At 39.9% G+C, this 23,856-nt stretch overlaps 1 protein-coding gene across 2 annotated transcripts in view; it reads right to left on the bottom strand.

Annotated features, from left to right (window-relative positions):
• GDA (guanine deaminase) overlaps positions 1-23,231 on the bottom strand; it is a 32,041-nt gene extending 8,810 nt beyond the window's left edge. The window contains exons 1-12 of one of the 2 annotated variants that reach the window (XM_424835.8): positions 23,049-23,231; positions 18,042-18,130; positions 16,190-16,361; positions 13,145-13,232; positions 11,843-11,948; positions 9,130-9,157; positions 7,672-7,779; positions 6,743-6,850; positions 3,850-3,947; positions 3,066-3,133; positions 2,505-2,651; positions 865-983 (exon numbers count right to left, since the gene is read on the bottom strand). In XM_424835.8, coding sequence (XP_424835.3) covers positions 865-983; positions 2,505-2,651; positions 3,066-3,133; positions 3,850-3,947; positions 6,743-6,850; positions 7,672-7,779; positions 9,130-9,157; positions 11,843-11,948; positions 13,145-13,232; positions 16,190-16,361; positions 18,042-18,130; positions 23,049-23,171 — 1,254 coding nt within the window. In that variant the 5' untranslated portion in view covers positions 23,172-23,231. Of the gene's footprint in view, positions 1-864; positions 984-1,049; positions 1,805-2,504; positions 2,652-3,065; positions 3,134-3,849; positions 3,948-6,742; positions 6,851-7,671; positions 7,780-9,129; positions 9,158-11,842; positions 11,949-13,144; positions 13,233-16,189; positions 16,362-18,041; positions 18,131-23,048 lie in introns of those variants that run through there. The other variant, XM_046905671.1, reaches the window with a different exon arrangement.
• Between the last annotated feature and the right edge of the window lie 625 nt (positions 23,232-23,856).

Raw genomic sequence — 23,856 nt, 5'->3', positions numbered from 1 at the left:
ACTGACAATATAAAGAAAAATATAAGTAAAACAATATTTTGGAGCTCTCCATTTATTTATTGAAAAATAAGGCAAAATTCTAAGCATTTTTATGGTCCGAAGAACTGATAACTTAGCTAAAAGGTTTAGACTGATATTAAAAAAACACTCATTCTAGAGCTATTTGAATTAGGAACAAGGTTTCAAATTACAGAATTTAATCTAATCCAAATTCTTGTAGCTGAAACAAAGTAAGAAAAAAATTACCTCATCCAGTTATGCACACATTTCTAAGTAAACAGAGACAGTGATAGCCCTCTGGCCTCATCAGTAAATTCAAGTTACTGCTGTTCATTGAATTTTTTTAATCATACAAAAATTTGCTTGAGAAAGTGTCCCCACTGTATAACACCAAAGGTTCTCGCATGTTACATAAAAGCTGTGCTTTGAACTCGAATTAGCTATCTTTAGCTCTTCCTTCAGTTTACAGTCCTAGTGAAGCCATGGTAATTCAGCCTTTATCTGGCAACAGATTGCCGTTCCTGAGTGTGAATTCAAAACGTTAACTAAGTTGCCTTTTCTTGATGGCGGTGCTTTAGTCCTGCAAATAGTGAGCTCTAATGATCAGCCAGCAATAATGATATGCACATTAACATGCTACACGCATTCCTTCTTACACTGACATACCTATGCCTGCCATTGAGGCCAGTAACCTTCTAAAAACACCTCTGCACCTCTTGGGCTGAGTTACAGACATCAGCACGGCAGTTCACACAATTCTTGTTACTGGAACAGCGGCGAAGAGACTTTCATACTAGCTGTATCACAGACCTTTGCCACATTATTTCCAGTTATTTTCTGGATCATCAATCGTGATCAGATTACCTCAAAAGTATCAGCAGAGAACAAGTCGAAAGGGCTGTCTGAGGCCTTAGTGTTGATCAGCAGTGCATCAAATTCTTTGCCAACCTCGAAGTTCCCAATCACATCATCCAGTCCTAGAGCTGAGAGGGAAAACAAGCTTATGCACAGATCCTCAGTGCAAGTCTCTTTCTGTTATATGGAAGCATCTGGGAACTTATCTCAGGTGTTTGTGATTAAAAAAAAAAAAGTAAGAATTTAGATGAATGCATGGAAATACATGGAAGCAAGTAAAGTAAGTATAGGTCAGCAATATTTTTAAGCAACTTTTCCTTAAAATCATGTGTATTTTGGTGAATTTGTGAAAAGTATGTGTAAAGGGTAAAAGAAATCTGGGAAACTATTGGAAACTTTCTTTTAATTTTTGTTTTTTGAATATTCTCCTCTGAATTTGTGTCATTGCAGATCCTACATAAAGACCACTAGCTGTTAAAAGCGGAATAATAATTACTAACAATGCAAAAATACTGAAGTTCTGTAGGAGGCAGTGAGAGGAAGTAAGAGAAATAATGACGTATATAATAACATTCACCTTGCAAAAGCACCCTAACATTTAATTGTTTATGTTTATAAATCAGCTTAGGTATCTTTGGCAGATTGTATAGACATGTTACAATAGTAGATAATAACAAGCTGCGTTGAGAGGATGACTAGGGGTAATTAGTAACAACCAAGAACAATATGGTGAGAGAAATGTCGCATCCAGATACGCTGGTCCCATACCCAGCTGTACAGCTTGTCTTACAAGGCTTATAGGCTTCTTGGAAATAATTCAGGAGAGCCTGAAGTTGTTAAATCATCTGCATATTCAATCTGCTTTTCCAATGTTCAGGAGTTAAAGTCAGTTATCAAAAAGGGTAATATCTGCACAGAATTTGTCCGCTTGTCTTCAGATAGCTTCTGTCTAACAGAGGAAATTCAGTTATAAGTAATGCTTGTCAAGAACTTCACAATACATTAAAAATGTTTAAACTCCTCAAAATGGTGAAATATTCTGTAGTTTCCACTACAGTGGTGATGTGTTCTTTTTACATTTGTGAGCAGAATGCAATTTTTAGAATAAACACAAGAGGGTGACAAGCATTAAGAGTTTCAGTAACCAAGTTGCGGCAAGAAAAAATTTCATTTAATTTCCCCAAATTGTACTTATCCATGCTACAGGAAGATTGTACGAATAATTTATATTCTTCCCTTGCAAGTGATAGAACAGTTCGAAACCAATACATAAAATGATTTTTCTTGTAAACTTAAGAACCCAGACAAAAGAAGCATGAGAGTAGCTAGGAGTGGAAGCCATCCATGAGTCTTTCTAATTGGTGTGACAAACTTACAAGCACCAGTGATTAAGGGCTAAGAAAATGTATTGCCCTGAAAAATTGTTAAGATGCTTTTATTAAGCTATCAATATTTACAGAAATGCGTTACTGTCACGATTGTGGTACTGTTGTGAGACAGAAAAATATCTCTGCCCAGCAAACATAGTTTTGAACTTCACTCTGGAATTAGGAAATCTGTGAGTTTCAGCCATCTTTTATACACCTAGAGACATCGTATCAAAAACAGGGGTGGCCTTCTATGCATATTATAAATAAATTTCTTCTTACCTTGGCTTCCTCCTAGAGTTGCTAGTCGAAAAGCTTCTTTAAGAGTTAGTCCTGCTTCACTCACTTTATTAATTTTAAGGGCGTTAGATGCTACCACTGTTTTCCTGATAGCATCAAGCATAGAAGCTGAATATCCACCAGCAACATCTAGAAGGGATCAGAAACTTAGAAACAAGCTCTGGGAATAACTTTGGTAAATTACTATGAGCTTTACTTTAGTGTTACATAGTGTAGGAGGTGTTAAATGCAAAAAGTGTAATGCTATGCACTGTCTTTAATTGTGTGATTCCTAACACGTGTTCTTACATACAAGGTCAGGTAAATAAAGCACGATACAGAACAGAAACCAAAATCAGAAAACCTGTTGTTCAGGCATTGCTCACTCTTGTGAAAGGAATAAAACTTCTCAATTTTTTTAATTTTTTTTTACCACCTCCAGATAGTGATAAAAAGTAGGTCCACAAGTTGGAGGCATGCTGACTTTCAGTATAAGCATGAAGGTATGTTTTTGTGTCTTACAATGATTTCTACAAGAGACCCTTCTTAAAGAAAACTACCAACCTGTGCCAAGGCCAACCTTCACATTGTGCTTCAAAACCTTCTTTACGTTTAAGATGCCACTGTGCAACCTGGATTGGAACAAGAAATGTTTTCTGTGTGAAACATACAGTGGAAAATTGGTTTCTGCAATTCAGTAAGGGGTGAGCTTTAGGGCAGTTTCATGAAAAGTGTTCTCAAAGCACACGTGACAGATCAAGGCTTCTAGTTGGGGATAGAGTATTTACATTCATAAATCTGGATGACAGATTTTAACCACTAAAAGTAAAAGCAAATTTTCCAAACAGAAAGTTTCAGTTTCCTAATAAAACAGTTTTAGAGTTATCTGCTGAAAATGAGCTCTCAGCACATCTGTGTAAAAAATCCAAATATGGTGTAAAATATACTCCAAGAAGATGGGAGGTCATTTCACAAGTGCCAGTAAGTCATGGCAAACAAGATAATACTGATCATATTAAAAGCAAAATGACTTTTTAACATTTAGTGCAGTTCCCCAGTTCTATACTGTTCAGTATCTCATTTCTGTTAAAATAAGTAAGACTGTGCAGCACCTTCCCATTTTGCAAAAATGTGTAAATATTTTTGGGGAGAGCGGAGCTGGCTTGAATCTTCCATTAATACAACAGGCATAAGAAATAAAGTTTTAAACAGAAGTATTCATATGTATGTGATTATACTCAAAGATCGCAAATCAGTCCAGAGTAAACTTCTTACTGTTGGATTGAGAGCACTATGTGAAAAACAACTCTATCCAAATGTACACCACCCCCTTCTTTTATTAACTTACGAAAAGTTAGAACTGGGGCAATGTGCAACTGCAGCTCCACGAAGATTAAAAAGCTCCAGCTCTTCTTCAGAAAGATGACAGGCATGAGCCATCACTGTCTAAAGAGAAAGAGAATCACCAATTTTACTCAAAGTAGCATTTACTTCATTGTCCATGAGTTTTTGCTGCACTGCCTTTAATAGCCAATAGGCCACCTGTTACCAGCAAGGGAAATAAATGCACACTTCGTATGAAGCTCTTGAAATCAAGAGGGGAGGAGCTTTCACTAGCATCAGCAGGCTTGACATATCGCTCCCTCAGCTTTTATTCATTTACTTATACAAAAAGATAGGGTGCTATGGTGTTTTGTGGTAGCTGTGATTGTCACACAGTCGCTGCATGAAACAAGAACACCCTACTTAGCATAACACTGTTGCAACTTTATTATGTGTATTCATGAGTACCACAGAGATGAAGTACTGGGACCAGAACTGCAACGATGGAAGTGGAAGACTGTGTATGTTGAACTCTTAATGCATGTCCCATTGTCTCTAAAGTTTTGAACAAAGTAGACTGCATCTGAAATATTCTTTTAATCAAACTAGCTCATTTGCTATGTGTCTGTGTTTGCTTTCTTGCCTTACACTTCTGATTTTAAAAGTAAGTATATTTTGTATACATAGAACAGAGAAATATAAGATAGTATCATTTAACAGGACATAAAACAATTAATAGATCAACCTACTTTGGATTATCTCATATGCCAAATGCCCACTCAAAGAAAAGAATACGATATGGCAAGAGCTGTTAGGCCTTCCAATCTAATGATACAAATGACAAGTGCACTAGTACTATTTTCACTGAGAATCTCCTAATGGCACTCTATCTTTGCCTTCTTTACTCATTAAGCTCAAATGAAACTCAGCTAGCAGGGAGAACAGTCACATCTTAAGTTAAGACAAAGATTTGGTAGCTATGTCAAAATGCTGTTGTTTTGTTTTAATTGAGGTTATTTAGTCTGGAGAAAAGTAAGGGGAGGGAGACCTCATCATCCTCTGTGATCACCTGAAAGGAGGCTGCAGTGAAGGTGCTGGTCTCTTTTCCCTGACAACAAATGATAGGATGTGAGGAAACACATTGCACAGGGGAGGTTTTGATTGAACTCTGGGAAGAATTTCTTCACAGAGGACATGGTCAAGCACTAGAACAAGCTGCCCAGGGAAATTGTGGAGGCCCCATCCCTGCAGTACATAAGAGACGTGTGGACAGGACAACAACACTTTAGTGATGGAAGTTGTTAGATCAGGTTGACGGCTGGACTTGACCCTGAAGGTCTTTTTTAACCTAAATGATGCTATGAAATATTTCAGCCACAGCCCTGAAAAAGATAATTAAAAAAATAATAATAATTTGCTATCTTACTACTGATGGCTGGGGAGAGAAGAGTGCTGTTTTGTTATGCTTTTATTTAATAGGATGCTTGCTCAAAGAACAAGGAGTCTAGCATCAAAAGGCACTGGTAACCCCAAATTTCAGTAACCACTGTCAGTGCTGTAGATATAAATACTTGACAGAATTGAGACTCACTCTTTTCTGGCACAAATACTGCCTGTACTACACTGATGCAAAAACAAATAAACAAACAAGAAAACTGTGGACAGTGCAATGAAACAACAAAATTAATATTGGTTTAGTATTTAAGTAGCTTGTATTGATTTCTCAGGTAAAAAAGACAGTAAATACCTAATTTACTTGTGGAAATTTTCAAAGACAGAAAAGGGAAGTTCAGTAATTAATCCCTATCAAGTTTCCAGCTTTCCTTCATGCCTTTGAAAATTTTAGATTTTAAATATGAGGAAAATGGAGTATTGCCAAAGAATTACCAGTCCTACATTACCAGTAGTGCCTACTCTCCTTCCAATCCTACTGCTTCCAGTCCTCTTAAGATTCTTGAAAACAGGCTCAGGGAGCATAGAATCATAGAATCACAAGATTGGAAAGGACCTACAAGATCAGCTAGTCCAACCGTCCTCCCATTACCCTTGCTACCACAAGCCACTAAACCATATCTCATAGCTCCTCATCCAGATGCCTCTTGAACACTGCCAGGAACGGCAACTCCACCACCTCCCTGGGCAGGCCATTCCAGCGTCTGACCACTCTCTGAGAGAAAAAGTTTTTCCTTATGTTTAATCCAAACCTCCTCTGGTACAACTTGTGGCCATTTCCTTGGGTCCTGTTTGCTGCCTGGGAGAAGAGGCCAAACCCCTCCTCATCACAACCTCCCTTCAGGAAGTTGTACAGTGCAATGAGGCCTTCTCTTCTCCAGACTGAACAATCCCAGCTCCTTCAGCCGCTCCTCGTAAGTCTTGTGCTCCAGACCCTTCACCAGTTCTGTTGCCCTTCTCTGGACATGTTCCAGAGCCTCAATGTCTTTCTTGCAGCGAGGTGCCCAAAACCTCACTCAAACACCCAAAACATGGTACTCGAGGTGTGGCCTCACCAGTGCTGAGTACAGGGGGATGATTACCTCCCTGTTCCTGCTGGCCACAGTATTTCTAATGCAGGCCAGGATGGCATTGGCCCTCTTGGACACCTGGGCACACTGTCAGCTCATGTTCAGCCGAGCACTGACCAACACCTCCAGGTCCCTTTCCTCTTCACAGTCATGAAAGTCGCATAAATATGCTTCAATACTTGTTTCCCCCAATTTAAGGTAAAGTGTTTGTTTGTTTAAAGTTTCAGTACCTTCATTAACACTTGTGCAAAACAGAACATAGAAACAATTTACTTTCTCCCAGATGCCACTGATCTTGACAGAACAATACAAACTTTCCAGGTAACCAATTAACCTGCATATAAATTCTAAATGGATAAGTCTAACCTATATTGTGGAAGCCTTATATGCAGCTACCTTGCTAGTAAGCAGCTTGTTTTTATCGTACAAATCAGTGTAATTCTGATAGGCAGGAAACATGTTCTCCACAACTTTGAGTTCTTCTTCAGTCTCACTTATGTGACTCTGCAATAAGAAAATAAATAACAGTGAGTTCTTTAAATAGCTTTAAACCTGACATTTCAAGCTTCCGAGCAACCTGCTGCTGCTAAGCACATAATGATAGAAAATTATCTTTGAAAAGCCTATTGTTAGATATAGCCTTTAGGTTTCTATTTTCATTGGAGAGATCTTCGTGGTCCGTAAGAGTAGTTCCATTTGTTCCTTTAAAACCCATCTGAGAACATATGCCTGGACAGTCCATCCCAGTAGCGCGGTGACATAGCAAATCATCAGGTGTTCGGCAGATGATGAAGTAGTAAATAAAATGATAGTTGTGACCATAAAGTAAAAGAAGAATAGCAGTGTACCACAGAATTGAGCTTGGGATGAAGCTAACACAAGAAATCCTAGAACATTAACAACTTAAAACAAGATAAAAAAGATGAGTAATTGAGACAGACGGATGAGCAATTCTCTTCTATACATCTGCCCTGTACAGAAACAGCATATGGCAGAGAAGCAGGCATTGCAATCTTGGGCAAGAGTCAGTGACCTTTACCAACACAAGGGTTGCTCTAACGCACAATACTTTGTGTCAGTCTACCAGTTAATACACTGCGGGGGATGGATGAATTGTGCATCCTTCAAGCTACGAGCATTCTAACTTGCTGTGGAGGTCATAGTGCTCTTGTGCAGTACCATTACAATTTTAATTTAAGAAGAATTGAAAAGATGGACTTCAAATTAAGGATGTAATTCACTGTCTTGTGGAAACTTTTAAAAATGACTGGTCTTCATGGTTTCTACCCACAACACTTATACTGTAAACAGAGCTCACAACTTACCTGCACATGGAGATCATGAGTTTGTGCTAAATCACCTAGTGCACGCAGCAGATCTTCTGTGCAGGAAGGGCCAAAGCGGGGGGTTACTATGGGCAGTACCCTTGGATACTGAAAATATTAAAAAGACATGATTGTGATCCTCCATACATATCAGCAACCATAATTAAGACAATCTCTACTGCTCATTCCTTACTACATCCTTGCCAAGATGAATAAAACTGTAGTCATTTTCTTATTTTTATCTGAAAAGTCAGCACAGGAAGAGAATCAAGGTTTCTCTGAAAACAGTTTTAATGTACTGAAGTTCTTCTCATTAGAATTCTCTCCTCAAATCATGTTACCACACTTCAGCAGAATCAGGATGCCTCTTTATATTTGCTCACAGTCCACAGTCCAGCATTCATTATGAGAAATTTTTAGACAGATGAATAACTAGACCTGCTTTTCAGTCCTTCATCTGTAAGCTCCAAAGAGGTAGTAAAGCAGAACTGCAGAGTTATGTAAAACCAAAGCCTTTTCTTGCTTGGTCCTCTCCACTCACCTTGCAGTGGACCAAACTGCTCCTACCATCCCTATACTGAACAGATCGGATGATTAGTGGCACCACTAGATACACTGTACAGTAGGAAACAGTGGGTACCTGGACTACTTTGCTCTCCTGGATTAAAATTTTCATGAAGAGTTAGACAATGGCTTTACAGTTCTACCTTCAGAAACTGGCAGTACCTCCCCTTCTTGTGCACATGGAACCAGCAGAGGAAAGCATGTGGTAAGATGGCTTGCAGTTTCTTATACCATCTCTCAGACACAAGGAGCTGAAGGCATCTGCACATCAGTCTACTCATTAATACACATGATCTAGCTACTAAGCCTGAGGCATCTAACCTCAAACGTGTAGAGATATAAATGACAACAAATTAAACCATCAAAAACAAAAGGCTGATAAGAAAAGTAGTACTCCTGATTGTAATACTGGAGTATCAGCCTGTGTCTATCTTTAGAAACACACTGGAAGACATGTGGTGACACAAAATACTAATTTGATAATGGATTAGTAACTGTGCTGAAAAGACATCGCTTCCTGTTACTGAAAACTTCTATTACTCATCTAGTTAAGTGCCAGAGACTCAGGGACTGACTTTCACCCTTCTTTGACAGAAAACTGTTTTCTGCCAGATGCTTAACACTTTAAAGTGAATAAAGAACATTCACAGAACGTTACCTATTTGTGTTCTGACCACACAAATCTGAATTTTTGCTTGCTATAAGTCAATTTCATAGCATCACTACTAGCAGAACACTTTGCAGAGCGATGAGTTCTGTCTGCTACACAGAAAGGCCTGTATATTTATTGATTTGTCCTGAAGTCAGCAGAATTTGTCAATGGATTAACTATTTTCTGTATTCACACAACATTTTCTGAATACAGAAATGAATAAGAAGGAGAACTTCACTTACTTGCCTTTCCAGTAGTTCTTTAACGAACCTGAAAAAGGATTGGAAAAAAGAAACAACAAAAAACTGTTATAAATATCACCTGTAATCTGTATTATAATTTATGAAAAACAGAGAAAATATTTACTTAAATGTTCTTTTGAATACTCCAGACAGAGATTAACATTTGGACCAGAATCTCAGATGACATAAAAATGTGCACCACAGCCAAGTCAGGACAGTCACAAGACATTATTCTAGTCGGGAATTTGATCCTGAATATGCAGAATTTTCTTCATTCACAATAATATTAGACAAGAAATAATTACTTTGAGTTCTCACTGGAAACAAATTACAATAAATTCATTGAAAATGTAACTGTACATTCCTGTTGCAAATTCAAAGAAAAAGAAATCTTAACTATCCACAATTTCAATTCCGGAATTAAATATGGTTTGATTTTAAATATCATTTTTAAAAGATGTTGACATATTTCTTATGTTGCTTGCCATAATTATAACTATCCTGATTCGCTTACAGGATCCTTGATTTTCCAGAAATGTTTGTACATCAAAGAAAATATACTGTAGTTTTACTTAATTACATAAAAGAAGCTACTTGGGGGACATCTATAGAAAGCTCCAAACTGCCAGTATGGATAGTTAAGGCTGTTCATGGAGCAACATGGGGCAAATGAAACCTTCTCTGGCTTTGAAGAGAAAAAAAAACCCAAACTGGACAGGGTCTCTGTGAATTTTTACATCACGGATTTTAGTCCAAAAACCCCATCGATTTAGTCATAACAAACTCTGGATCACATTTCTCTTCAGGTGGAAAAGAAAATGATGCAGGAGGCTAGATTCACAACATCAATACTGGTGCCGTATCACCAGCTGGAAGTGAGAGACCTAAGCTCAATTTCTGAAATGAGCAAAGGAACTTTCACCCCACTGCCAGACTTCACAATGTGAACTGGATGTTTGTCTGTCTTTCTTCTTATTGATTCACCTGATATGTTAACTAAATATTCCCTTTATCAGAAACTGCAACACGAGCATCATCCAAAACCTCAGGATGGTTATCGTCATTCTTTTTCACATCCATTAAACGTCAGCCACATTATTTTGAAAATGAAAATCCTAGCCATAAGCAATCTATACTTTGTCAGTATACACACTCTTTATAAAGAAATAATCTCAGGTCAAAACATCTATCTTCTGTAGAATGGGTTTGGAGATGGGTCTTCCTCTCCCAGGTGGATCGTTACCAGTGGCACATGCAGTATTCTAGCTTTCATTTCATGAACTTTTTATTCAAACTCTTCAAAGCAGAAGGGCAGATTGAAATGAAACACTTGGAATTGCACATTGCCTCCATGCATACAATACAAATAGTTCCATAGGTTAACTACAAAGAACTGAAAGTATTCTGACAGTGTGACAGATCACATTTCTTACTTTGTTTTTGTTTAAGAAACAAAAACTCTCCCTCTCCAGAAAAGGGCTTTCTCATCCTTCTAAACTTGTTTTGGTGAGGTTCAGGCCTGATTAGGGGAGTAGTGATGTATGTCAACAAGCAGACTTCTTCTCCAGAGGGCTGTGGAGTACCTGTGGCACACTTTCACCCAATGCTGAAGAACATCAGTTATTAACAAAACCACATGAGAATGGAGTGGAGACATGAGACATGTACTTAAAGGGAAGCTGTATTGCTCATTCTGAAGCTTTAAAAATGGCACAACTACTTCTGCCACTCTCAGGCCCATTCATGAGTACTCATTTTATTACGAAAAAAAAGGGATTTAGGTAAACAAAAGCAAATATTAGTGCAGTACAAATGACTGATATTATAAATTTTAAAATGTCTTCAAAGATAAACACCATTAGAAACCTTTTACTGTTTCTAACCTTTAATAACACTGTTCTAGCATGATTTGCAGAAACAAGCTAGCAATTTTACTGAAGCACTCTAAGAGATTTAAAATACTGTTCGGTATTTTCTCGTACAGCATGGTATTTGAAACACTTACAAGGATGTATAAATAGCAGCATGAGAAAAGTCATATTTAAGTGCTGTGAATCTAGGTCCAGCAAAGACATTTAAGCATCTTCAGAGGGTGGGCACATAATACAGGAGAAGCCTGAGTCAGCAGGCACCTATGCTTCAGTCCTAGATTCCCCTCTGAGCTACAGTAAATCCATTATGTGTATTGTTTTGACTTGATTCTCCTGCATTCACTCAGCTGCAAGTATGAGTGTTTTCAATGATGTTGTACTGTAAGAAAACAGGAACACAGAATACCTAAAATTTGGTATACGAAAGCTGATTCCTACCACTTTAGGAATCAAACTTCATTCTAATGGAAGAAGTAGATATATCAGAAGTTAATGAGGGCAAAGGAACCAATTCCCTACCCCAGCACTCCTGTCAGGTCACATTACTTCTCCCCACAGAGTTGTGAAGAGGAGGCCGAAGCAAGGCCACAGTATAGATACGTCCTTTCCAAACCATACCACTGCAGCTTCTCCCTTTGGAAGAGCCACAGAGAAACTGCATGTGCAGTGCAGCAGCTGCATAAGCATGAATCACCAGAACAGTAGAAAACAATACTGCGGGAAGATCAGTTCCTAGTAACAGTTCCTACATCTGTAAATTTCTGATCAGCTCCATGCTGACTTCTCAGATGTATTAAAAAGTCTTATCTCTAAAGGCTGTGCCATCCATTTAGTCATCTTACCTTTCCATCTCTTGGACAGAATCAGCTGTAGTCTCTTTGTAATGTGGTACAGCGTCATTCATATCCATACAGACCTTGCCAACAAATGCTCTTTGCCCAAATTTATCTGTTGAGATTCATAAGAAAATAAAACTCAGAACTACAGCTTCTCTACAAAAACTGCTACCAAAGTCCACATTGAAATCTAAATAGTAAATTCCGCCCCTGAGAGCTTCATTTAAAATGAAGAGAATCCATGGTATTTTCTTATCTTCAAGGTGGGGCTATACTTGAAAACTGTAAACCCAAAATGAGATAAGTAGGAATTCTCCCTTTTCATGTTAATACCCAACTTTGAGTTATAATTGAGGACCACAACCAGAATTCCTCATGGCAGTGAGTGAAAATGATTGCTGTGAAGCAGAGGATGAGAAACTCATGCATCAAGGTACTCATGGATCATCTGCTCCAGCAGATGAGCACTTTGAGCTGAAAAAGCCATGAAGAGCTCAACAAACCTTCTCCCTGTAAGAAAAAGAAATGAGGGTCCTAACATGCCTCCCACTTGCGGCTGGAGGTACCTCTAGCCTCTTTATTGGGTGGGATTCATCAATACCAGGATTGAGAAGTCAGGTGTAACACAGCCAAAATGCATAAGCTTGTAAACACATTTCTAAATTGGATTTCTTTTGCCTATCTTTAATGTCTGAGTTGTAGAATGCATTGGCTTCAAACTCCTAGGTTTCCTACAAAATCAGGAAGATTGGGGAATATTTGGTGAGGTTCTGATTAAATCACTTTCCTCCGGGAGACGTCCTTCGAGAAATCCTGCAACAAACATAAAACTTCCACAGAAACAGCAGCCATCTGTGACCATGAACAGAAAGAGGGAAGAGATGAAGGGTGTGTGGGGATTTTTGATGCTGATTTCTAAATGAAACTTCAGCATATCAGGAAATGAAAGCACTGACTGCACCTGTTGTCATTCAACCCTTTAATCTTCAAACAGCAAAAAGGCTGGAAACAGCAGAGGACTGCAGCTGAAGAAAAACTCCAGCATACATCACTCAAGCTCAGTCAGCAGCTGATTTAGGAGTGAAGAACAGAATGAAACGCAGAGAGAGAGAGGGAGAAAACAGTAGGAGAGAGATGATTAAGTGAAAGGTAACTGGGCTGGATTTGGAGACATAGGATGACAGAAAAAAATGAAAAAAAAAATCAATTTCATTGAAGGACAAATCCCTCGCTAGTTTAAAGCTGCCAAGTTTTGTTTCCTACAGCAGTCAGCACAACATCCTTCCAAACTCACTCCTGCAGTCTTACCTATGATGTCAGCCAGAAGAAGAGACGTATCTGTGTAAATTGTTGCGAAGTAGCAAGCTGTAGTGGTGCCATTCTTCAGAGTTCGTCTCTACAAAAATAAATCAGTTTCAACAATTTGGAAAAAGAAAAAATAGTCTAGCTGTCAAAATGCAGAACTGCCAGTCTGATTTCAAACTGCAAGAATTTGCAGTTATTGTGAAATTCCACAGCAGTTACAGTCAAGTGGAAAGATAAACTATAGCTTTTTAGTTCCACAATCACTTTTTTAGACTCTGAATGTTAAGAAATACAAAAACCCCTCTTCCAAAGTGATGTAGGTCTCCATCAATTGCTAAACCCATAGAAACCAGTCTGTATTTTCTTCATTCAAACTGAAAATCGAATTCTCACTTATGTCTAGCTCAAACCATATGGAGTAACACAAACAGCCAGTCATCTATGTTATTTCCTCAATGGGAAAGGCTCTCCATTTGTTAAAGTGAAGGAAAATTTTTCTAACATTAGCAAAGCAAGACTCTGGGGAGAAAGCAGTGGTTTTCATTTTGGTACATTGTGTGGCTTGAAAAAATAGTCAGTTACACAAATCCCTCATTATCCCTGAACCCAAAGTAACAAACTCCAGGGTAAAAGTAAGCTGAGAACTGCTCAGAGAATAATTTAATTATTTATGTAATTACACGATTTGAAAATAGAGGGTAGCTGATTCCTGTTCACATTACTTTTGGAGGACATAACAGCAGATGAAGACTCATTTAAAGTTGTGTTAAGTCGTGAGGTCATTCATAACTTCATTTGATTTGGGGACTAATGCATGGTGTATTGACTTCCTATCCACAGTAAAGGATTAAATTGGATTCTGGCTAGAATGTAACTTGAGAATTCTTTCTTTAACAAGATAGAAGGTGGGACACTCAATGCAATGCATATTTTAAGAATGGCTAGAGCTAATTAGTTACTTTCTCAGCTTCTGAAATCCAAAATTCTGTGCTAGTGGATTCCTAAAATCATTGTCAAGTGAAGACTAAAACTTTTTTTTTTTCTTTTCCTGGAAATATAGGCAGGAGAAGAATTGGCTTTTCCCAAATTTGAGGCATCAGAGGATTTTCCAGCTACAATCCAGCAAACTTCACTTAGTTCATGTGCTTTATTACTGTACACAGAACATTGTTCTTCTAAATTTTCACTATGTTTTAATTACAGCTCCAAAAGTACAAAGACACATATCTGATTCCTGCAGGTTTAGGGCTACTTCTAGCAATTGAATACTACTAAAATCCCCAAAGCATGATTAGAGTCCTCTAGAAAAATGTCACAATCTTCACATACAACAAGAGGGGATAATTTTCAAATCTATTCATTATTTTAGTCACCCTTAACTCTTGTTAACTTTTGGTCTCAACTCATGAGGAAGTTCCACAACATTACAAACTGTAAAAAAATTACATTTTTAAATTTAGCACTCAGACAGTACAACTTCTGGTATATCTTATTTAGGCCAGTTACTCTTTATGTACTTTTATCTTATTCTTTATTTGCTGCCTTTATAAGCTCAACAGACCAACTATTTTTAGCCTCTCTTCCTGTTTTCCCCTATCTTTGACCTTCATGCTTTTCCATCTCCAATGCATTCTGCAGTCCTCCAGCCGCTCCGAGCTCTCCATGAAAAACTCAAAATAATGCTGTGCCACCAATTGATAATAGAACTTCACTCATTCAAAGGTCTTTTTCCAGGACCACAGCTGAAGATTCAGAGGGCTTTTTAGTAATCTATGGCAATTACGTCAAAGTTACTTGTGAAGTAGTATATTCATTCTGTCTTCCAACTTGATTAAGATTGCAGAGAATCACTGAGGAGGTGGCTCTCAGAGTACCTTTATACTTTGAGCCTTTTTATACTCTCTGGTTTGGACAGGAAACTATTGGTTCCATAACTGAGATTGTTTTGACAACAAAAGAACACCAAAGACAATTCTGAAAATATTAGCTATATATATAGCTGGATACCTTTCTGACACACTTGGCCATGAAGCTCTGGCAATTCTTTTCCAGGTGGTGTTACTAAATATGCTGCACAGTGAGCATTTGATCTGTGCTGACGTCACTCCATCTGAACTGATGGAGATCGTAACAGTATGCTGATGTACACAGCTGGAAGGTGAGATCACCTCTATGTTTTACGTAGCTGAAGGCATCTGTGCTTGCTGCTAAATGTTATGAACAAGTTTCTCTTAGTTGCTTTTATTAGCATAAGATGACATAAGTCATTTTTTAGAGATTTGTGTCCTTCAGATTCACTACCTTATTATTTTGGCAACATGGTTTCATAGAATTAGGCAAATGCACGGCAGCTTATACTGGTCAAGTCATTTAATCTTGTGAAGATATTTCAGCCTACATATTAAAGGATACTTTTCAGTTATACCACAGAATCAGTACTCTGCAATATGACATCTCTGCTTATTGTTCAGTGAGTGGAATTTGACCTCAAAGGTTCTTTATTTCTCAGAACCAGCACAGCTCAAACACAGTCTCTTCCTTTGTGCCACAAAACCATCAACAGACTTCATCAGCAGTGAAAGGTATTCCTGCTGCAGGGATTTGAGATGTACAACTTTATTCCTCAGTTGCTCCAAAACACCCCAGTTTTGCTGTGAGTGAAAATTGCATCCTCCTTCACCAAGGCTTTGCACAAGGTATGTCCATAAAACAGAGGGTTTGTGCATAAAAAATCTCTGAACTTTTTTTTTTTTACTAGGTCTGACTATTTCTGAAAGTACACTGAAAGTACTCTTCAGTATAAGTCACTGTACTCAGGTATGAGAAAAGATGCTTGTTAATCCATCATGTGATTAACTGAACTGTCAGAACAAGACTGGAAGTAGTAGGAAACAATCTTGGCTGGCAATTACAACAGTGGGTGTGTTGTCAGTTTTATCTGATTTTCATGACATTAAAATGTGCTATCCTAACTCTGCTGACCTGAGCACTTACATATATTTTAAAATACAAATGTGGCCAATATGTACAACAATTTGCAATACTTACAACAACTCTGGTGTACACTTCTTCTGCAAAATCACTGTCTTTGTATCTCGCCTCTGTTGGGAATGTGTAAGTAGTTAACCACTGCAAAAGAGGTAGATCTACTCTTGTACCAGCAAACAAGTACTGAGGGGCATGAATGTGGGTATCAACCAATCCCGGCATGAAGAATTCACTGGGGATAGAAAAGAGAACTCTAATAGTAAAAAAGGTCCACAGTTTTTTTCAAGGTAAGTAGCTCTGCTTCAAGCAGCATGTTTAAGCAAAAGCCACAGGAGCAAGACACAAGTAGAAATTAACCTTACTCTTCCAGCATCAGCATATCCACTCCTGATATCCACATATCTACAGCCTTACCCAAACTCCTTTTACTGTATGAAGTAGCTGACTAACTTTTATACAGAATAACAGATAGCTACCTGACAGGAAAGCAATCTGGGGTTAGATATTAACATAAGTGTATGACAAATTCAATTGTGTTTAATATTTACCCAGATTGAATACCAAGAAGTAAAGGCTAACTGGTTTCACAATAACTAACATTTCTCCACTTGAAGAAGATTCACTTTCGCTTCCTAATATAGATATAAAGACTCATTTACTGAAATGTTATCTGCACGCATCCCAGTTTCTCTCCACTCTTTGTATCTATGCATCTATATATGTCAAAGAATTTCAAGGTTCAATGGAAGAATAGACAATGTATCTACAAATACCGATGCAGATGCATCTGAAAAAATCTCTCTTCGGTATCTTGACAGGAAAGGCATCTTTACAATGAAAATGTAATACAGCTTGTTGCCATGCAGTACTCACACGATAACAGAGATGAGTATAGCAATATCATTAGGAGGTTGCTATAATTATTTTGTTTTGTGCTGTAACTCCATGGAGGATAAAGTTTCTCCCAGCCTTCCCTCCTTCTCCCTGGCTGCTGAATGAACAGTGATTTTGCCTCTTTATAATTTCCCTTCTTTCTGTTTCCCTGCATGCTAGAAATGCTGAAAGATCTTTCTCAGTCTGATCCATATTCCCAGCACCTTCCATTTTCCCCAGGCTATTTCAAGTGAAGAAAACATCTGATGACTCATATAATCTGTATGATTAGTGTTCCAACAAGGCATACAGATTTTTCAACAACTGAATTCTAAAGCTACCCTGCAGTTCTAGTCCCTAAACCATACCTTGTTTACAGCTATGCTATTGTAAAGTATGGTGGTTACAATCCAAAACTTAATAGGAAGGCGAGGAATTTCAGTGGATGAACAACAACAACAAAAAACTCATGCTGCAATACAGTGAGAAATATGAGGACCTCTTTTTAGAAGGCTTAATCATCTAATTTTATTAGTTTTTATAAGGAAGTGTGTCAAAGCTCAAGTTTTGTATCTGAAATGTCATGGCTATCTACATTTATTAAGTTTAGAGTTTGAAGCTGGCTAGCAAGGCACAGCCCCCTGCTAAGAAAATGCATGTGGGAAAACAAAAAAAAAAAAGACAATCATCTGAAGGATGATCGTTGTCTGACACTGTTGTATGAGCCAAAGAGGTCATGCATGAGAACTAAATACGGCATTTTGGTCTGTGCAGTACAAGTCTGCCAGCAGAATTCAGTCATAGCTGCAGTCTCAAACTGTGGAATGCAAAAAAACACACAAGCGGAGGCTCGCACTCCAGGTCTCGTGCAGGATGCAGGCAGCCCTTTGACTACAAACTGCAGCAGAACTGAAAAGGAGATTTGCCCTTGAGACAGGATTTAACATGTTCCCTGCCTAAAGTTATTCACATGAACCCACACTACTTTGCTCAGAGAGTAAGATGCATTTGGTGCAGTTGATCTGAACAAAATACATACTGATGAGTCAGTTCTCTTATGTCAGACGTTTTGAATCCCCACTTCTTGGCCAGTTGCTGCTGCTGATCAGCTTCCTCCAGAAACACAATCTGAAAGGAAAGCAAAAATAGTCATAGAAAGAGAAATCCCACGTTACCTTTAAACGATGGCAAAGAAGTCCTATCTTACAAGGAATTTTACACACTTAATACAAAGTGATAAGTTTGCACTGAAATACTTGCCTGACTGACAGCTGTGACTTTCAGCTACCTACTCACAGCCTAATGAACAACCCTCTCCAGTTGTTTCTAACGTTTAAGAGAAGAATGAATTCATTCTGAAGTAATACATGAGCAGAACTGCACCTGTACCTATAACCTGTGTTATATATTACCTATAACCTACCATGATGCCAGCAGTATTGTCAATACTTATGCAAGTAGGTGACACCCTTACTGGAAGGCAATTACAGCAGAGGTGTCAAAAATAATTAATTACTTTGTCTACGACTGCCTAGCACTGAGCTAAGTATTTCCTAACATTCTGCTCATATCTTCAGTGTTGCTTATTTTATTTTTTAAGAACATGGGAAGGTGAAAGAAACTAAAGGAAAAAGATCAGATAATCTTTTAATTTTGCAGACCAGATTAAAAACATGCATAGGGTCTTTATTACAAAAAACAAACAAACAAACAAACAAACAAAAAAAAAAAAACAAAAAAAAGCAACCCAAACCTACAGGCTCAAGTTACTCATTCCCATTTTGCTCCCAGAGGACATTAGCTCCACTGCTGGTGCTTTTCTCTTGCCAACTAAGAGATTTAGCACACTTCAGTTCTATTTTCAGGTTCCATGATATTTTAATCTAAAACATGACTCTTGCAGGCTGAATTCAGCTGAATCTCAGCTTTTCAGTTCTCTCATCTGACAACGCTAGGCTCAACAACTTTGCAAGAAACAAGGATCTGCAAGAAACTGGGATTGCTGCAACAAGCTCCAGGCAAGATCCAGGTTTCCATGGCACTGGATGAACAGAGGACCCCACTGCCTCCTCCAACCAAAGACAGTATATTCTGGGCTTTCAGAGCCTATAAATTCTTGCCAAAGCACAATTTCTGCCTAAAAATAACACATGGTCTTCTGGGTCCATGGTGTAACTAAGAGCTTTTTTCTCAAAGCTCAAGACTGATCTTTTAGGACACATATAGGTATTCGGGTTTTTTTTTTGTTTTTTTTTTTTTACTTTGTCTAGAGAGCAGGTTTCACCCTTTTAGTCAGAAAGGAAGCTATTAATATTATATCGTATCAATAAATATCACAACATAAATAATTGCAAGGTTACAGTCCATTACTGGTTCACAAGAAGCAGTGTCTCTTTCTTTCTCAAGAAGGATGTTCAGAACCTTCATCCAGTTCAACTGCTTTATCTGCTGAGGGATCAGAATACAGACCTATTTAAATTTCCGAATTTCCGATGAGCAGTAAAGAGAATGTCACTCAGATTCTGAAGTAAAAATGGATTCAGAATGACTAATGTTAGAGCTGCTAAACCAAATGCTGGAAACGGGCGTTGCCATGGAAAAGTGACTATTACATACCCTTAAAGTGCAGATAAATAAAACACACGCATTATGGAAGAAATAAAAAAATATTTTTCAAAGGACTGGACAAGTGAAACCAGCACTTATCCTGGCACTCAGTCCATTACTGCCAAATACAGCCGTGGCTGAATAAGCAGGACATCTGTACTCTTTTCAAACAAACTTCCCAATGGAACTGCTCGGTTTTGCATGAGACATTCTCCACTGCTTTATGAGGCCTTTGTTTTGGCCATCTTTCTAACAGTGAGTTGCTTAAAGTCTTTGAGATCCCAGACTTGCACATTCTCCTGAGTATTTGCTTGTACATTCAATACAGCTGCCATGATTCACTGTGAACCAAACCCTGTAACTAGTTCTACACCCTATCATTGTAAAGTCAAGAAGAAATTCTGTGCCAAAATAACTACAGAATCAGGTAAGTGCCCTGGTAAGACTATGAATTCCCTCTTGTGAATAAGGAGCACAAGAACAGTAACCATGAATTTGGAAAGGTATTATCACAAAAATCAGGTAGATCAACAGCTGCTAACAGCCACCAACAGCTGCTAATCAATTGTGATGTGCCATCCACACAATGTTTCTAAAGGATCAGAACATGATGAGCTGAGTGGTCCTCATCCTGACAACCAGTTCAGCCCCTTTTCTTAATTTCAGGAGATGTCCAAAGCCCCACACGACATCAGCACATAGATGGCAGAGTTAATTATGCATTAACCCTGATAAAGTAAACCCTGAGTGCCTCCAAGCATCACAGTGTGAGTAAGTTTGCTACCACAAGAGTGGAAAGTGAGTTAAATTGTCCTAAGAATCATGCCTTTTTTTTTTTCTTTTGGATCCAGCAGTATCTATATTTGTTTTGGCTACTGCACTGAGTTGAACACAAATAACAGGCAGCAGCTCCCTTCTCCTCTCCCTCCCACATCCTCCACATCTCTCTCTGTGCCCACAGTGGTCAGCTGCTGGCACTAACACACAGGTGTTTCCTGCCTCCAACCATTCTGTTGTCCTATTCTCGGCCTCACTGAGCTGCTGCTAACACTGTTTAATGAGGCTACCATCTTCAGCAGTTTGCTGAAAAACTGAATACAAGAGTAGATAAGAGACAGCAGCACTTATCGGACCCTGCTGCTCAAAAACTCAACGGTTCAACTGCTGAGAAGGATGAAGCAATGAACACTATGTGTCTGTTTTTGACTTGATTCCTTCCTCCCCTGGCAGCTAACACACAACACTTGCTAACCCAGCTAGTGTAAGTCAAATTGTCATTACATGACAATATCAACACTTATTCCACAACATTTGCTCCTTCTAGGCATTCAAAGGGAGTTTTTATCTTGATACTTGTTCTACTTTCTTAATATTTTAACTCAGCTATATTATTCACACCAACATTTCAACGATAACTCAGTCTGCACCTGGCTTTATTCTCCTTACCTTGACGAATGTTACTCTTTCTATTGGCAGCTCCTCAAGAGCACTGTGCTGCTCTGAAAACCACTCAGCTAAACACACGCTTTATTTTGTTAACTTTTGATAACTCGGGTGTGTGACTCTGATGGCAGTGCTTTCTTTGCTAAAGCTCCCTTTTCATCTGCAGGCAAAGCAAAGAGAGCTGACACCCCATCTGTGGCTCTACAGCCGTGTCCCTGCATGCAGCAGGGGACCAGGCAGCACTCTGTGCACCGGTTTTGCACTCCTGCTGCTGTGAGAACAGCACCTGGCTGTTCACAAAAGCTGTTCACCTCTTCTGAGACCGTGCAAAGTTTTTGCATGACAGAATCAGCAACGTGAGGCAAAAGTTAAGCTTATTTAAACCTAGTTAAGCTTAATTCTTTGGAAGCAATAGCAAAATAGTATTGGTGTATATCTTGACAATAGAGGTAAAAATCTTTGAACTACCATGTCCTTCTCATAAAGCACATCTTCAGTGATTACAGTGGAAGTTCTGCATGTAGCAAAATTATGGTAAGAGGCTAAAGGATAACAAACCACACTGTGTCAGACCCTGGAATAGTAAAATGTCATGAATTCTCAAAAAGAGAAGACTATGAAAGTCCTTACCAGTCTATTCTGGTGAAGGTTTTCCTTTTGGACAATAGTGTTTTACCACATTTTTTCTTAAACAACGGTGTGGGAATGTGTCAACTTATGCACGGCAAACACATCCAGTGCACCCTTGTTCAGCAAGAGAAGGGGAGAGAGACACAGACTCACAGAATCACAGAATCACAGAATCACAGAACTGTAGGGGTTGGAAGGGACCTCCAGAGATCATTGAGTCCAACCCCGCTGCAAAGCAGCCCCCTACAGCAGGCTACACAGGTAGGCATCCAGGCAGGTCTTGGATATCTGCAGAGGAGAGCAATTCTCCTGAGGCAGAAATCAATAGATAGAGCCTGGGATACAGTATGTGTTTTCCAAGAAAATCCTTTTAAAGCATTAATATGCTAAGAAACGACACAGTGACCTTTTACCAAGAATTAGCAGTGAGAGAACAAGATGACATAGAAGTTTCCACTTCCTGCACCCAAGTTACACAAACCAAACCCTTTATTCATTCAGCTCCATTGCTTTTAGTTGACATCTCCCAGTACTTAGTTTTGTATGTTTTTATTCACCTCCTGTCCAGCTTCTCAGGGACTCTGCTATACCTTGTGCCAGATTCGGAATAGCTGCAGGGGAACTGTCTTGAAAGAAGCTTTCATGGACCTGCGTGGATGGTGAAGGAAAACTGCAGGAGCTATCAGTGTGTATTTTCAATGTATTTCAAACGTTACCGAAGCCTGATGCAGTTGTACCGTCATCAGAAGGAAAGAAAATGATTTTTTTTCCTTATACCTAGGGTTGCTACATGCATTGGTAAGTCTAGGTGAAATTGCTGCTCTGCCTAGACAACGTGGAGTTGAGTCTCAACGGTGACACGGCTGAGGGCAGCACAGCTTCCAGCCGGGACCGGCCCCGTGCTATCAGTAAGTGTTACTCTCGTTTTAGACGCGGTTTGTGCCATTAACGCGCCCAGCGGTACCGTTCCCCTAACTTTTTACGGGCACGTTCCATGTTTTTTTTCTTGTAACAAGAAGAAAAAGACCTCTCCGTACAGGGGGGACCCGGCAACTGCCCACCACCATTCTTAACGTTCTGACACGGAGTACGACAAACTCACCTGTAAGACGGAAGGAAAACGGAGACCAGCCGAGCACAGCCCGGCTCCAGGTGCTTTGGGAACACACGGCGACCCGCAGCAGGCTGGGGCTCCCCGCGGACACTCTGCTCCGTCCCCGTCCCCTCCGGCTCCCCCCAGACACCGATCCCTTCCCCGAGGTCCCCCCCCCCCACTCCCCTCTCCTCGATCGGACCGGCTCCCGTTTGCTGACCGCCCCTGTACGGCGTAGGTGCTCGCATCGCCCCGCGGCCCCGTGCCTCTCACCGTGCCGTCGTCGTCAACCCCCAACAGGCGGCCGTGGAGAATCTCCATGGGCACGTCGGGGCGGGAGTGCACAAAGGTGCCCCTGAAGACATGGGCGAGCGGAGGGCGCTGCGGGGAGCCCATAGCGGGGACGGCTGCTCTGGTACGGCTGCCGCTGCGGCCAGCTGCTGCCCGCTGTCTGCCGCTGCCGAGCGCGGCTTCCTGAAGCTGTCACCATCTCCCCACCCCCTGGTGACTTGCCCCGCGGGGAGGGGTTTCGGCAGCCCCCGCCCCGCGCCGAGCTCGGGTCTGACCCCGCCGCGTGGCCGTGGAGTGCGGGAGAGGTGGCAGTCTCTTCCCGAAGTTTCATCGCAGCGCCCCCCCGGTCCAGCTGGCACCTGTTGCACTGAGCCCGGGGCGCTGGCAAATCTGTTGGACGTTTTCGGAGGAGCTGACCTGATTTTAACTGCGACAGTGATTAAATGTGTATCATACGTATCACTAAAAGGCGCTTGCCGCTTCATTCTGTATCCAGTTAACAAAGATAAGTCTTTCACTGGCTGTGTCTCCTGTCATCAGTTCCTGCACTGCTTGTTGGTAGCAGGAAATAGGTGCCGGCCCAGGTACCTGAGCTGCCAAGCAGCAGCCAACTGCCCTGTTCAGTGGAGGTTCAATGGAGGCCTTCAGGGTGTGTGAAAAAGGCTACAGAGAAGCAAAAGGCAGAGATGAATCAGTGTTGTGAATCCAGAGAACTGCACTTGCAGGACCATAACCTAAGTGGAAAAACAATGCAAACATATGTTTATGTTCATGCCAAACTAAAAGAGGA

Source organism: Gallus gallus, chromosome Z (genome assembly GCF_016699485.2).
Source record: "Gallus gallus isolate bGalGal1 chromosome Z, bGalGal1.mat.broiler.GRCg7b, whole genome shotgun sequence".
In the NCBI taxonomy this organism is placed as follows: domain Eukaryota; kingdom Metazoa; phylum Chordata; class Aves; order Galliformes; family Phasianidae; genus Gallus; species Gallus gallus.
Note: the sequence above shows the minus strand (reverse complement) of the source record. Positions and strands in the feature narration are given on the sequence as shown.